The 14,448-nt window shown below is 39.5% G+C and overlaps 1 protein-coding gene across 1 annotated transcript in view; it reads left to right on the forward strand.

Annotated features, from left to right (window-relative positions):
* The first annotated feature begins 8,173 nt into the window (after positions 1 to 8,173).
* LOC139727366 (reversion-inducing cysteine-rich protein with Kazal motifs-like) overlaps positions 8,174 to 14,448 on the forward strand; it is a 126,042-nt gene continuing 119,767 nt past the window's right edge. Inside the window, exons 1-2 of the mRNA XM_071638327.1 lie at positions 8,174 to 8,243; positions 9,214 to 9,272. Of these exons, the coding sequence (XP_071494428.1) occupies positions 8,174 to 8,243; positions 9,214 to 9,272 (129 nt within the window). The remainder of the gene's footprint in view (positions 8,244 to 9,213; positions 9,273 to 14,448) is intronic.

Consider the following 14,448-nt stretch of genomic DNA (forward strand, 5'->3'; position numbering starts at 1 on the left):
CACTCACTCCTTGGGAGGTTTGCTCCTGGGGGGACAGATGTATTGGGCATGACAACGAGTTGGGCAGGTCGTTGGGTGTCTTCCCAGCTTGTTCTCCATGTCTGGCAGATGTTGAAGTCTGATCCTCTCAGCGTTGCTGCATGGCGGGAGAAAGGGCGGAGAGACTTCAGTCGCTGATGCCGCTGACCCAGAGTTACAGAGCCCTCAACTACGTCGTGGAGGAGGTCGTCCGGGTTGCTGGAGGCCTTGGTTACCAGCCTATGTGTGTGATGTTCTCGGCGCATGGGGGCAGGAGCGATGCCTGAGAGAACAGGTAGGAATTCTGTTGGTGTAGGCCTGAGACATCCTGTTATTAATCTCATGGTGTCATTCAGAACTGAGTCAAGTTTCTTGGTGTGAGAGCTCCTACACCACGCAGGGGAGGCGTATTCCGTGGCACTGTATACCAGTGCTAGTGCACTAGTGCGGAGAGTGGTTGCACTGGCACCCCATTTTGAGCCTGCAAGTCGGTGAAGGAGGTTGTTCCTTGAAGACACTGTTGCACTTATGGCCTTGAGTTGTTCCTTGTAGGTCAGCTGCCTATCCAACTTCACTCCAAGATAGGTTGGTGTAGCATTGTATGGAAGAGGTGTTCCATCAAGAATGACACTGAGTTGCCGATTAGCCTCCTTGGTGTTCAGGTGGAAGGCTGTTACCGTTGTCTTGGACATGTTAATCTTGAGTCTTCAGATCCTGAAGTACTTCGCGATTTGTGACATATCTGCAGTGAGGGTATTCTCTACATTTGACCAGGCTCTGAAGGTGAAAAAGAAAGTCTCTAAAACAAATTAATTTCTAAGCACAGATGGGGAATAAGGTGTATGATGCATGTTTGAACAGCATGTTTGATCAGACAGGGTGACAGATTTTCTGTACTTTAAACAGGCAAGTGTGTTTTACATTTTAACTTGTCCAACCATGATTTTAGTTTCCCCCTAGGAAAGTGGGTATGTGGGACTAAAGCACCTTGCATCGCGTCCACACTGGAGCTTGTGACCTTCTGCGTTTGTGCTGATGTTTTAAGATTCAGCTTGGGTGACAAGACCTTGTATCTCAATGGGCATAGACAAAAAAAATGCCTTTCAACCCAATTTCGATACAAAAATACTGATTTGAGTTTAACCGGTTGAAGACTATTACCGAGGTCCTTAGACTAGGCTGGGGTGAATGGAAAATGTGTGTTATGGGAAAATCAGTCTGTATTCAACATTGCAATTATTAATGTAATCTCAGATGATGTTTCTAGATTATTTGACATCAACATTGATGTTATTTTCATGAAAATGTTGCAAAAATGAAAAGGTCGTTTTGCTCCTCTGAAAATTCATGATTTTTTGAGATTAGTGGGTCTGGTCACCCCAGGGACGATATACAGTATCATGTCAAATTCCTACATTATTGCATGACAGGTGCCTACTGTCCATGACAGTGTTGATGACACTTCAGATATTGGAAGTTAGAATTGTCTGATATTTTTCTCCCCTCTTTACCCTCCGAATCAGATCTGAATGGTTCATTAATGTCTCGATGATTGAGATGTTTAGACATTCCTGTAGCCATCAAATGAACCGATAATTCACGCACGCAACAAACGACTTGAATGCGGAGTTATGGCAGGGAGATACGACAGATGAGCCTCCAAGAGGAAAAGAGGGGGTAAAGAAAACGTGCATGGAAGAGATGGAGATAAATAGATGAAGGTGGAGACAAGACATTGTAAATGGGAGGAGGAGGAGGGGGACTTGTGGGGAGGATGAAGTTCAGAGTGACATCTCATCCGGGGGATGCTACCCTGGCTGTCGCCTTGTTATCCATCTGTCATACCGATGATTGGCTGTCATGTTCACCACCACAACCACCACGGCTAACTGTACCCGTGACGATAACTTTGTTGGCTGGGATATACTCTGGAAGTGACGTGACACGCAGGAATACATGCAGTATGCGGTTGCAATGCAGCGCACGTCCTCCGTGTTAGTGGGATGAAACCCCAAGCCTGTGGTATTATGTCTGTGCAGCCTTTGAGCGCACACACTTTGATTTCTGAAATGTCAAGAGGAATATACACGTGTGACTCTTCTCCACTAAACTCAAAGAAGTTGTCGTTCATCGAATTCATGATTCTTTCTTATTCTCTTTATTCTTCTTATTCCCTTACAATTTGATGCATTAGATATTTTGACAGGAGAATTTCAAAATATTACCCTTTCCAACAGATTTTTGACTTGTTTGAGTTTAGCCTGATCAGTATACCCTTTTACATTTTTCTTGGCATTTTATAAGGTCTGCCACTTTCTGTTTGGATGGTTATTGTTGGTTTACATTGATTTTATTAGATATTTCCCCACCAGTCCTTTGAAAAAACAAAAGCAAAAGTGAAATCCCTTATTAAGGACTTCAAGGAACCAATGTATTAATTTTAGATTGCATTTGTTGGATTGTGGACAGAGAAGAAGGTGTTGCAGACAACCTAAACATTATTTTATGGTTGTTTGAAATGAAAGTGAAAAGTGAAAACTTGGACCCTGGAATTTGCATAGGTCAGAAGACAAATTTGATCTTGTACTCTGTAGATGAATTCAGTAAATATTTTATGTCAAAAAACAAGCTTGTACCCAGTGGTAGTTAGCTGGATAACACTAACAGAATGACCAGGCCTGAAATGTCAGGGGAGATGCACATAGAATTTGTTCTATTTTTAAGCTGATAATATTCTTTTGTCTTGTAGTAGATGTAAACTCATAGATTGGGGGAGGGGGGGGGGGGGTTGATCATGCAGATAGTATGGTATGCTCCTTAGTTACCAAAACAACTGATTATTTCACAAGTTCATTCACATGCATTGTCATATTGGGCTTTTTACCACTGTGAGTCAACTCTAAACATGTATTCAAGATTATGGTGCATTTTACTTCCCAGCCAATCCATCTTCAATTTATGTCTTCTATTTTTCCAATCCGAATGACCACATGCTTGTGTTGTGTGTATGGTTTTTTTTAAAAGTTTTTTTTAATAAAGTTTTTCTTACTGGTTGTGTGGAAACTCACTCGTAGCTCGGGATGCCGTCTGAGAAGGACCAGCTCTACTGATTGCTGGGATGTATGTGGTAACACTCCCTGTCATTATCTGGGTGGCATAACTGGCATTCCATAGGTGCATGTTCAGATAGTGGATGGATTCTTCTGTCCTCAGAACTCGAAAAACACATTTGATACTCTCGCCACACACACAAACACATAGACACACAGACACACACAGACATAGACATATATACACACTCAGACACATACACACACACACACATACACACATGCACTTGCACATGCACTTGCCTAGAACTGGACCTGCCAAATACTCGTACACAGTCTTCCATCTCACATGGTCCGACTTTGTGCCCTGGTTGTCATAGCAACACCCACCAAACTTGTTCTTCCACAGATGTAGGGTAGCAAAAGGTGTTATGGCCCCCTGCTACCATTTTGCTGATGTTTGATATATGACTCTTTGCTAATTAATCACCCCTCATGAAACCCAGTATGTGGGTACAACTTTATGCTGGACACGGGTACTAGTATCTTTACCATTTGATAACCATGGCAACAGGTAGACACATGCTCCGACGTAGAGACACAAAATGACAAATGCAGTCATCTAAATCTATCTGTGATATGTCAGGAAATCATTGCCATGGTAATGGAAACAAAATCTCAGTGAGCTCATTCATCCAGATCTGTTCATCACTCGGGCGTGCATGAGAGAGAGAAAGTGATTAATGTGTCAGCGAAAATTTGACGTAGGTGGGCAGGTTGTGGTCTCGATTATCATATGCAGTAAAAATCATGCTTTAGTGAAAAATTTGTAAGACAGAATTTTGTTGCATTTCATGGGGCCCCTTTGAAGCAGCTCTGATGGATTATTGGATGAGCACCACAGAAATCTAAATCTGCTTCTCCGCAACTATCTATACCAAGTTTCTTCTGCAAATCGCAGCTGACGCCAAGAGAAATACTGTAGATCACTTGAAATCAGCCTGTACCACATGTTGGTTTATTTGGGAGAAAAAAATATATGCCCGTCTTCATCAGACTAATGTTTCAAACTAACATGCTATTTTGTAGTTAGGAAATTAGCCCAATGTCAAATTAACTCGCTATTTGTGCAAAATAGCGCATTTGATCAAGAAAATCCCCCCCCCCCCAATCTTGGTCTAGTTTATGAAATTGTGTGCTAATTTGTCCATTAGCGTGCTGTTTGGTTACATCTCCATCTGCCTGAAATTTTTGCGATCCTATCATTCTGACCGCGCGCCAAGACCACTTTAAAGGGACTGTACAGTACTGGTTGAGGTAGGGATTCATGTTTTGAACATTCCTAAGTGAGATAATGAAAAGCCTCTTATGAAATATGCAAGAGCATGTCATTTTAAGAAGGATTCAACGTTTATTTGATGAAAATTGGTTTTCAAATGGCTGAGGTATCCAAAAAAGTGCTAATAATAAGAGGCGACATGCCCCAACTTTATTAGTATCTCTTTGTTTCACTTTGTTTTTGGATATCCCAGCCATTTCAAAACCGATTTTCATCGAATAAACTTTTGATACCCCTTAGAACTGCATGCTCTTTGGCATCTCATAGAGTGGTTTCTGAATATCTCACAAAACGTTAAAAGCTAAATCTTCACCTCGACCAGAACTGTACACACCCTTTAACACAGAACAGTACATAGAAGTCTGTGGCTGAGCAAGCTGAGTGATGATGAAAGTGTACATGCTTCAACTTGGGGCTAATTTTCCAAGCAGCAGGATGGTTTTAAGCTGATGAAAATGCACATTCATAATATTTTGCTATTTTCCTAAAGTCCAGCAAAATTAAGTAGATATCTCAAATTTTAATTTTGATCCTGGAACCAGTATGAGACATTTGGAATGAGAGCATAAGTTGATCAAATGTGATGTATGTAATGTTGCTCATTTCTGTTACAGGAAAGCTTGGTGCATTGCTGATTTCATGGTATATTTCCTATTGTTGATCATGGAACCTAAACCCAATCCTATTAGCACAAGTAAAGAAAAAGAAGAAAAAAAAAGGGCATGCCTGCCCACTCTCACCAGTACCTCAACTTCATTGCGATTTGAATAATTGAGATGCATCAGACAAAATGCCCCACAGGGTTTCCGCCTTCTCTGAAATCTGTTTCCTTAAATAGCAGGATAGCAGAAAAATAACAAACAAGGGGCCAAAACCCTCTGACGACCAGTTGTTTACTAGCTTGATTTCCAACCACAACGTGTTAACAAGAGATGAGAAAAATTGATGCACATGAATGCATGTATTGTATTCATCCTGTCAGTCTTCTGATGATAAAATGATCATGATTGTGCTGATGATGAATTGAGGTACAAATCCTCCTTAATGAAACACAGACAGCAGTCAGCTTGATTAAAGGACCTATGCAATGCAAATCATGGTCACTTGTGGTGATTTTATGATACACTGGTCTTCACTTATGTGGCAAAAAGAAATGTGTCCCATTGATATATTTCTGAACAGTTTTTCTTCTATTTTTCCATAGATTACGTGGATCTGCCCACACACAAAGAAATCTTTCACACCAAGATTTTGTCAATGACATCATTTGCCAATCACTGCTGCATTACTAAGTGATTGTCAAATATCAAAAGACATTGGAATACGCATTTGGGCAATTCCGCGGTTAGTAACGTTACATTTGAACAAATTTACATATATGTTTTTACTACTAAATTACCATTTATTCATTTCAAGCCAAAATTATATCAAAAACATGTTCATCATTCCCAGGTTTATGATACAGAAAAGAATGAATACAATCCAAGAAATAATAGCATTGCTATGGCAACTTAAAGGGCTGGTTAGTAACGTTACGAAAAAAGGACATGACAAAAAAAATCAATGTCTTGTAACAAAAAGTGTGCAAATATTCAAGTTACTTCAAACAAAGTGTTGCATTAATTTCAATTATTGCATCATGACAAATGTTCACACAATGTTTTTTAGCAGTTCGACCAATAATTTCTTAGCTAGACCCCCAAAAGCATGGTTAGTAACGTTACGGTTAGTAACGTTACATTTGTCCGGAGTAATTCCGCAGGTCATTTCACCCTTTTGTAATTGACAAAATGTCACATGACTTCTGGAGTATTTAAATGTATTTATCTTTTACCCTTAAGCAAAACTTTGAGGAAAAAATTTCAAAGGAACCCACTGTAATTTGCATTTAAGTGAATTTCAGCATCCCCAGTCCCACATGTACATTTTAAATGATGGTTTTAGATCTCGCGAAATCAATCAATACGAAAGATAAAATCTACTGAATTTGAAAGACCTTAATGATTGGTGAACATTCATGGCATAAGTTGATACCTAGATTAAAGAGTAAGATAAAGAGGCACATTTCTTGTATCCATGTCATGTCCACCTAACTGCGGAATTGCCCATTTGAATATGACTGATTTGATCCACAAAAGCCACTATATGGAAACCTGCAAGATATGCATTTCAATGTTTCATGTTAACTAATCAAATGAGTAATGTAGCAAGTGATTGACAAATGATGTCATCAGCAAAAGCTTAATAGGAAGATTTTTTTTTATTGTGGGTGGATCCCAGTAATCAAATGAAAAATAGAAGTAAAATGATTGAATATATGGGTCATTATATCTTTTTTGCTAAATAAGTGATGATCAGGGCATCATAAATGAACACTAGTCAACATGAATTTGTATTGCATGGGTTCATCAAAGTGTTACCCCTAACAGGACAGAAAGGATTTTATCTAATAACACTGCTTTTTGATCGCACATTACTTCCACTGGCATATTGATAAATCAGAAATGAATCTTCCATGGAAATCACCCCCCTCCCTCTTTCATGGCAGTGATCAAAAACTTTTATTAATACGCCATCATGATGGCTTTTGGTGATGCATATTGACAACGCATGATCAAATCAATCAATCCAAAGTCAAATTACAATGGAAAGCAGTCTGTGCGTAAATGAAATTGTTATTAAATGTGTATTTTGCTTGTCTCCTCTGAAATGCAATTAGGCCTACAGTTTTTCAAGTACGTGAGGGGTTATTATTGAATGTATGATAAGGGTTTGGATAAAAGCACCTTGTCTGTGTTGCATGAAAAACTATTTAAAGAAAGCCTGAATTGATTTGAAATCTCAACATAAAATTGCTTATATACCAAGTTAACATTTTATCCTATGTCTCATTATCAGCTTCAAACGTTTGTTCTTTTAAATCGAGAAATGGATTCCAAACTGATTCTGTTTTTCAGTGCTTCACTAGTTTTAGAATGATTCTCTGGTTGTGGGTGAGTAAACCTGATGCTTGCCGAAACTTTAAAAAAAAAAACCTCAACAAAGTCTAAAAAGTTTCTGAGCCACGATTTGATGATGTGCTTTTTGAAAACCAGATGGTCAATTCTCTATGAGACTGTAAATAACCAGAGACTTGCAGACTGATTTATAGGAAGCGCACTTCACAATTTCTGCCTGTTGGGGATAATGCCGTAAAAGACGGACCTCACAGGGGGCCGTACTTACATTTCCAAATCAATATCGCAGCCTTCAATACCTCCCATATGGATTCTTGCGATATGCGATATGCGGCTTGCGTCGGTGATGACTGTCTTCTTATTCCGCATGGGCAGTCGGCACCCCGCGATTTCATATTTATTTTTCCTAATGAAAATTTTAAAAGGAAGAAGAAGAGAAAGAAGAAGAAAAAAAAAATCCTCCGAACTTGATGCATCGTCATTCTAGATTCCAGCATCTCATCTTTCGGAGGCTAGATATCCCAATACGCTTCGATTGTCCAATCCCCATCTGATCAATTTCATGTTCTGATTGCATCAGACTTCACATCTCTGCCGCTCGACACCGACTCCAGCAGCCGTCGGACTTTTGACGGCCGGGAGAGAGAGAGAAAAAAGTTGCCGACTGCCCGGGGAGCCCCGATGCTGCGCACCCCCTTCCCCAAAGTGCAGTTAAATCAATACCGTCAAGTTCAAGGCCATTGGCCGTGATCGGAGGCTTCCATTCTCGCTGCCGTCAAAGAGCGAGCTGCCGGCATTGTGTCGGAGTCATGTCTGGTCTTCGGCCGTTGCTTAGTGCAGTGAAGCCTGGATGTGCCTGCTCTGCTGTTCCTGGAGTTGGTGTGATGAAGACACGACCCACATTCTTCCATTTGTGATCATTTCATCGGCAGTAGTGATTCTGCCATTTCCTTCAAGAAATGTGCATCATTTTTTTTTTTCATTTCTGACACTTACCTGTATGCAATAATGATTGCATGTCAGAGGCAGATTTGTAGATTAATTGAATGAAAGAAAGATGAAAAGAGAGATGAGAAAATGTAAGACTATAATGTAAAATGTATGTGACATAAAATGAGAGATATTGGTACTTTTCTCCTGCATATACTTCTTTATAACTCTATTAGATATCTTGATCTCTTTGATTCTTGTATTCTTTTAATTATGACGCTATGTCTAGTCTTATGTTCAGTTGATTGTATCATGTTATTTGTGTTTGAGATGTGGAACAATAAAATCAAATCTTTCAAATCAAAGATTCAATGTCAGTGATAATTCAAGCGCAAGCTCATACATCAAACATATGTAATAAAGAAATATGTTTTGAATAAAACAAGTAAACCATGCTCAGTCAAATTCACATTCCCTTTTGTCTGTCCAATCATAGCTTTCATAAATCACAACAAGAGTATTTTTTTCCCTTGGAAATCATGCACAAGAAGACATCTTGCAACATTTCTGCAAGTAGTTTGTGTGTGTGTGTGTGTGTGTGTGTGTGTGTGTGTGTGTGTGTGTGTGTGTGTGTGTGTGTTACATGTAGATCCAGTCATTACTAATATTTTTACAATTGCAGATTTTAACATGATACTGTTTATTAGTGTTAAAAGCTCACACTATGATTGATAGTTTGAGTTAAAGTGTAAAAAGTGTGTCTCTGATACAAAATGCCATTCTTTATGCAAAATGTTATTCAACCTGTGGGAAGACATGCAAAAGTGGGTTTTCTGTGTCTATGTGTTATGAGTTTATGAAGTTCTTTACGCCTAACCATCATGAATGTCTCTGCTACCTCTTCCACTTTTGCACACAGACCCAGAATGCTGCCACCGTGTCCGCACCCATCCCGCCTGCCAACAGACATGTGACCAGGTGAGTGAGAAAGCCTACCCTTTCATTCAATCGAGATCTGCCCTCGCTAGACGAAGATGGCAGGTTTAAACTTAGACGAGAATCAACAAATCGGCTGAACTTGTCTCTGACAAGTGTGAATTTTTAGGTGCACAAACTAAAGGTACCTGAAAATAGGAGGAAAGTCCAATGATAATCCTCAATAGTTGCAGATTTCTCACTAATAATTTAGGAATTGATGAGAGCCATCATGGTGATTGTTGTTATGTCCATAAAGGAGATGATGTGAAGTAGAAGAATGAGGAGGAGGGACAAAGAAGAATGAAGAGGAGAAGGAGGATGAGGAAGAGAAGAGGAAGGATGGTTAACTAAAGAAGAAGGAGGTGGAGGAGGAGAAGGAAGAGGAGGAAGAGGAAGAGGAAAAGAAAGGGGAAGGACAAGACGGAAAAAGAGGAGCAGGAGAAGAAGAAGCAGAAATTTTGTGCATTCAATAATAGTTGATATGTGGGGCAAGGCAGGAGCAAATGTCATACCAGCTTTGTGACTTGACATGGACAACCTCTTCTTAGGAATGATGTCTGCATAGTGTGTACCATGTAGCAAACATTTGTAACACGTAAGTGGTAATTGCATGTTACAAGCAAGATATGTAACATGTACACTCCCCATAGGTGAGAGACACCTTACCATCCTCAGGCCCTTGCAATTATCATAGAGTGGCATTACATGAGTGATGTAACATTTATTGTTGCCATGGTAATCTTTGCTCCTATTGAGTTTGTGTGTGTGTGCAACATAGAGAACTTTTTATTTTTTTCACCATGAAATAGTGCCTTGAGAGATAATTATCCTAGGAAAAATCTGCATCATCACATAAAGGTCAATTTGGTGTGTTTTTATACCTCGGCAACACTTTTGGCCGATGATATTATGATTTGAGGTTATTATTTTCATTTTCTTGGAGGGGGGATTTGATTGATTAGATGAGAAAACAACATGGAAGGGAGCGGATGTGTAGGGTTGCTATACTAAAGATATCTAAAAATAACATATTTTTGACCAATTAAACACTTTTTGAAACAATTTGAAACAATTGTAGAAACTTTGAATATCTAATCAAGGGAACAATAAGGGAACTTGAAAGCCTCAAAACTTGATGTCATTGTAGGCAGGACTATGAAATCTCATTTACATTATTGCCAGGAAGATCTTTAAATGAAAAGAAAATCATGAACATTCAGCATGATAGGGTATGGGGGAATATGATCCAAGCCCTAAGGAAGTGAGGACTGTAATGTTAAATGTGCAACCATGTGTCAAGCCATGCAGATTGTTTTTGTGACTGGCACTGCCAACAGTGATTGATGTACCGTTATAAGCAGAACCTCACTGACAGTTTCAGTCATGGGTACTGTGCAGGACCGTCTCGGAAAAAAAAAAATCAACATTTGCTGGGATGATTGACATGTTTGATGCTGTCTTACGTACGTACGTGCAGGTATTGACTCAAGCCGAGCGTGTGGAATACATGGAGATGACATGGTGTTCGTTTAGAATTGCACAAAGAGTAAACATAGCACCTCTGGGGACTCTCGAGTATGGAACATGATTTCTAGTGTACCGTATGTCCCCCTCCTATTCTAAGGCAGAAAAAGAAAAAGGAAAAGAAAAGGTTATGTATATATTTGAATATGTTGACCTGTTCATTTAAATGTATCATATAGTGGAGGGCATTATTCTATATTGTTTCAGATTTAAATGATGATATTAGCTGCATAGTCCAGTGGGCTACCATTTTCATCTGATATTTTGTAAATATCATAAGTTTATGGATTAGGAATTTGTGGTAAAAAATAATCGGTAAATGCTTCAAAACATATAGAAAGCTCCGGAATGACTGGAGTTACTATATTATCAGTTTCCCTCCATTGACATGAATGTTAGAATAAATCACCTAGCATATTAGCTGTTGTCATGGTGATTATATTTCATAGAAAAGTGACAGTATTAACAATCACAGTAATGCATACATTCTCATCATAACCATCTTAAATTCTGATTATGTAACTTCAACTTTGATATGATTAAATTGAATGAAGCAGAGTCTTTCCTGGTTACAATAATTGCCATCATGCAGAGATGATCAAAGTAGGGCCTTTCACCATTTGGATACCCTAGTAGAAGTTGATTTCATTTTCTTTTAACACTGCAGTTGAGATACATTTATATATATGTATATACATAGTTTGGTGAAAAGCGTACACACAGTGGGCTTGAATAATGTGTTGGAATTGTGAATGGAGCAGACTTTTGCGTTTGCTTTGCATTTCTGTGGCTGGTTCAGCAGATGGTTGTTTGCTCAACTAGACCCATTACGATCCAGTTATGATATTTAGCGACTGTCACGACCAGATGATATACGAGCGGTCGAGCAGTGGTGAATATTTTTGAGTTTTGGTGTGGTATTCTCCGCATCCATGCTGTATGATGCTGGGTTGCTCCTCCAGCAAATCATCCCGAGGTTGGTAGATTCAAAATGTCAGTGGCTGCTAGTGGCAGTGTTATTCCCCAGGCCACCAACACCAATACAAACACAGTAAGACTCTATTGACCATTCTTTACCAACTTTAGCTTGTGTTTGAATCATCATTGTATGCTGAAAACGGGTCTGGTTTGTCGAAGCGAGACTAGTTTAGGTGTCTTCTGCAAACATGGGGTCCGTGCCATCTCTCTCAAAAGGGGTCCCATAAACTGAATCGTTTTATGAACTCGCTAACCGTTTCCCTGTGACCCCGTGGGGGTCATTTGGGAGAGGTTTTATGGCTACGAAATGAAACAAAGTTTAGAGCACCCCTGGGAACATATCTACAAGTGCACGTACAAGGCCAACAGGCTGGTATTAATAGAATATTACCTGAAAAACCTGGCATAAACTGAGAAATTTCAGTTCCGAGGAATCTCTTTGTTTTTCGCCAGTTTACATGGACAGTGTACTCCATGGACCACTAATAGTCGTGATAAAGCTGATGATTAAGAGCAATTAGAAACCCCCAAATAGCCTGTGATTACTCTCGATCCCCTCTCCCAAATACTAGCACTCTTGGTCGGTCGTTTGAGTATGGTAGATGTAAACATTTGGGTGAAGAAGAGTTCACTTTAAAGGAACAGAATCAGAACAGAACTTGAGTATATCATTCTTATAGGAGCTGTTGTGTATAAAGGAATGGAAACAGTGCATGTCCATCATCCTTTGTATAAGCTGCACATGTACATGATCCTATAATTAAAACTCAACCGTTTTGGTGCCTTGAGGTTTTGGACCTTTTCAAGATTTGCAATAATTGGCAGCACCAACATTTAAATAAAAGATCCTCTTGACTGCCACAACCCAATGCAGCTCACGCACTCTATTGTGGCATATTGATACATTTGTACATACATGTCAGCATACATAAATGATATAGAATTGGTAGAACAGGTATTTCATGGCAAATTATATAATTCAGGAGGGTTATTGAAGGAGCCAAATCTATCCTAATTTCCCCGTTCTTTTAAGGTAAATTTTTATTTTCACGACCATCTTGCACACAACACCACAACAAAACACAATCCCTGAAGGAGATGATGAAGGACTAGTGCTTAGTCAAGAACCAGTACTTGCAAACTACGGCGAGAGTTACTGGTCCTCACTCCTACCACTTAACCTCACAAAGTTGCAAGTCCCAGCCACATCCTTCGATGCTGGATGCCTCTAGTTATAACTACTGCTGCTGAAAAAAACAAAAACAAAAACAAAAATTCAAAAAAATAAGTGACATGCTTTCATCCCTGTTACAAAACCAAACAGACAAAACCATCAATTGCATCATCGTTTTCCATCCCATTTATTTCAAAATAAGAAGAAGAAGGAAAAAAAAATTGATTATAGCTATATATACAAAAGCTTTCACCATACCCATCCTTCACGATAATTCCATATCTCATTTTACCCTTTTGAAAAAAGGGGGAGGGGGAGGGAATTAACCAGTTCCATACGGAACATGGTGGCCTGTGTATTAAGTCTGGGGATTTCAGAATTCAGTATGGAGTGGGTTAAGAGAATTCATGAAGCATTTCCTGTCTTTATAAAAAGTAACCTGTCTTTGCACTCCCTCCAGTTCAAGCCAAGAGTCCGCTGGAACACGACGCGTGAGTGATGCGATAAGTTATCCCGCTTGGCATGTTACATTCCTGGATGATCCCGTGGAGACGACCATCGCCGAGCAACAGAAAAATGGAGAAATCCTCCCATCCCGTTTTGTCATCTTTACCGTTTCCCCCTCTCTTTTCTTTCTCTTACTTTCTTGCTCTCTCCATCTCTCTCTGTCCCTCTCTATCTCTCTCTCTCTATATATATATATTCTCCTTCAGTCTTCTATTCCCTCTTGTCTTCTTTCTGTAGGATGTGTATCTGTCTCTTTTACAGCACTAAAAATTGTTTTGTTCCGTGAATTGCCAAATTGCCTGTTTTTGACAATTACGTATTGATTGTTCTCCGAGCGGTAATGTTGGAGGCATAAATCAAAATTGATTCCCATTCTTCTTTCCCCCTTTCCTCTCCATTCTCCCTCTCTCTCTCTATCTCTCTTTGCCTTTCTTTGCTATCTTTAGTGTGAGGCAAAAGAGTCATGAAGAACGTTTTGCGGTAAAAAGTTCTCTCAAATCTGGCTGCGGTGAGGTGGTGCCCTCTTCTTGTAAAAAAGATCCCACGGAAAGGGTGAAAGGTAGCCATCACATGACAGGCGGTTTCTCTCCGGTCATCAATTTTAGAGATCTATTCCTGATTGGAAACCACTTTCACATATAAGTGAGTGATCAAAGATATACCCCTTAAAAAGAAATGCAGTTACCCACATTATTTAGTCTGCTGTAGTTCCATGATTTAGTCATAAAATCGGAGCACGGACCGGAGTAATCTGCATTTTATCGATGCTGCAATTATCCGCATGATAGCCGCATCAGAACCAGACTTGGAATGTGTGCATGCAACGTAAAATAATGTGGATTGTTTTGAAGGTGTGGTCAAAAAGTCCCCCCCCCCCCCCCCCCCCATGAAACCAATACTTCATGAGATGGGTGCGTGGATTAACCATGGCAATTATCAAATTTTTCCAAGCTTTTTTTCTTAATTTTTTTTTTTATGGGTGCTCTCATAAAA

Source organism: Diadema antillarum, unplaced genomic scaffold (genome assembly GCF_040938485.1).
Source record: "Diadema antillarum isolate AM-2024a unplaced genomic scaffold, OU_Dant_1.0 seq00000129_RagTag, whole genome shotgun sequence".
Classification (NCBI taxonomy): domain Eukaryota; kingdom Metazoa; phylum Echinodermata; class Echinoidea; order Diadematoida; family Diadematidae; genus Diadema; species Diadema antillarum.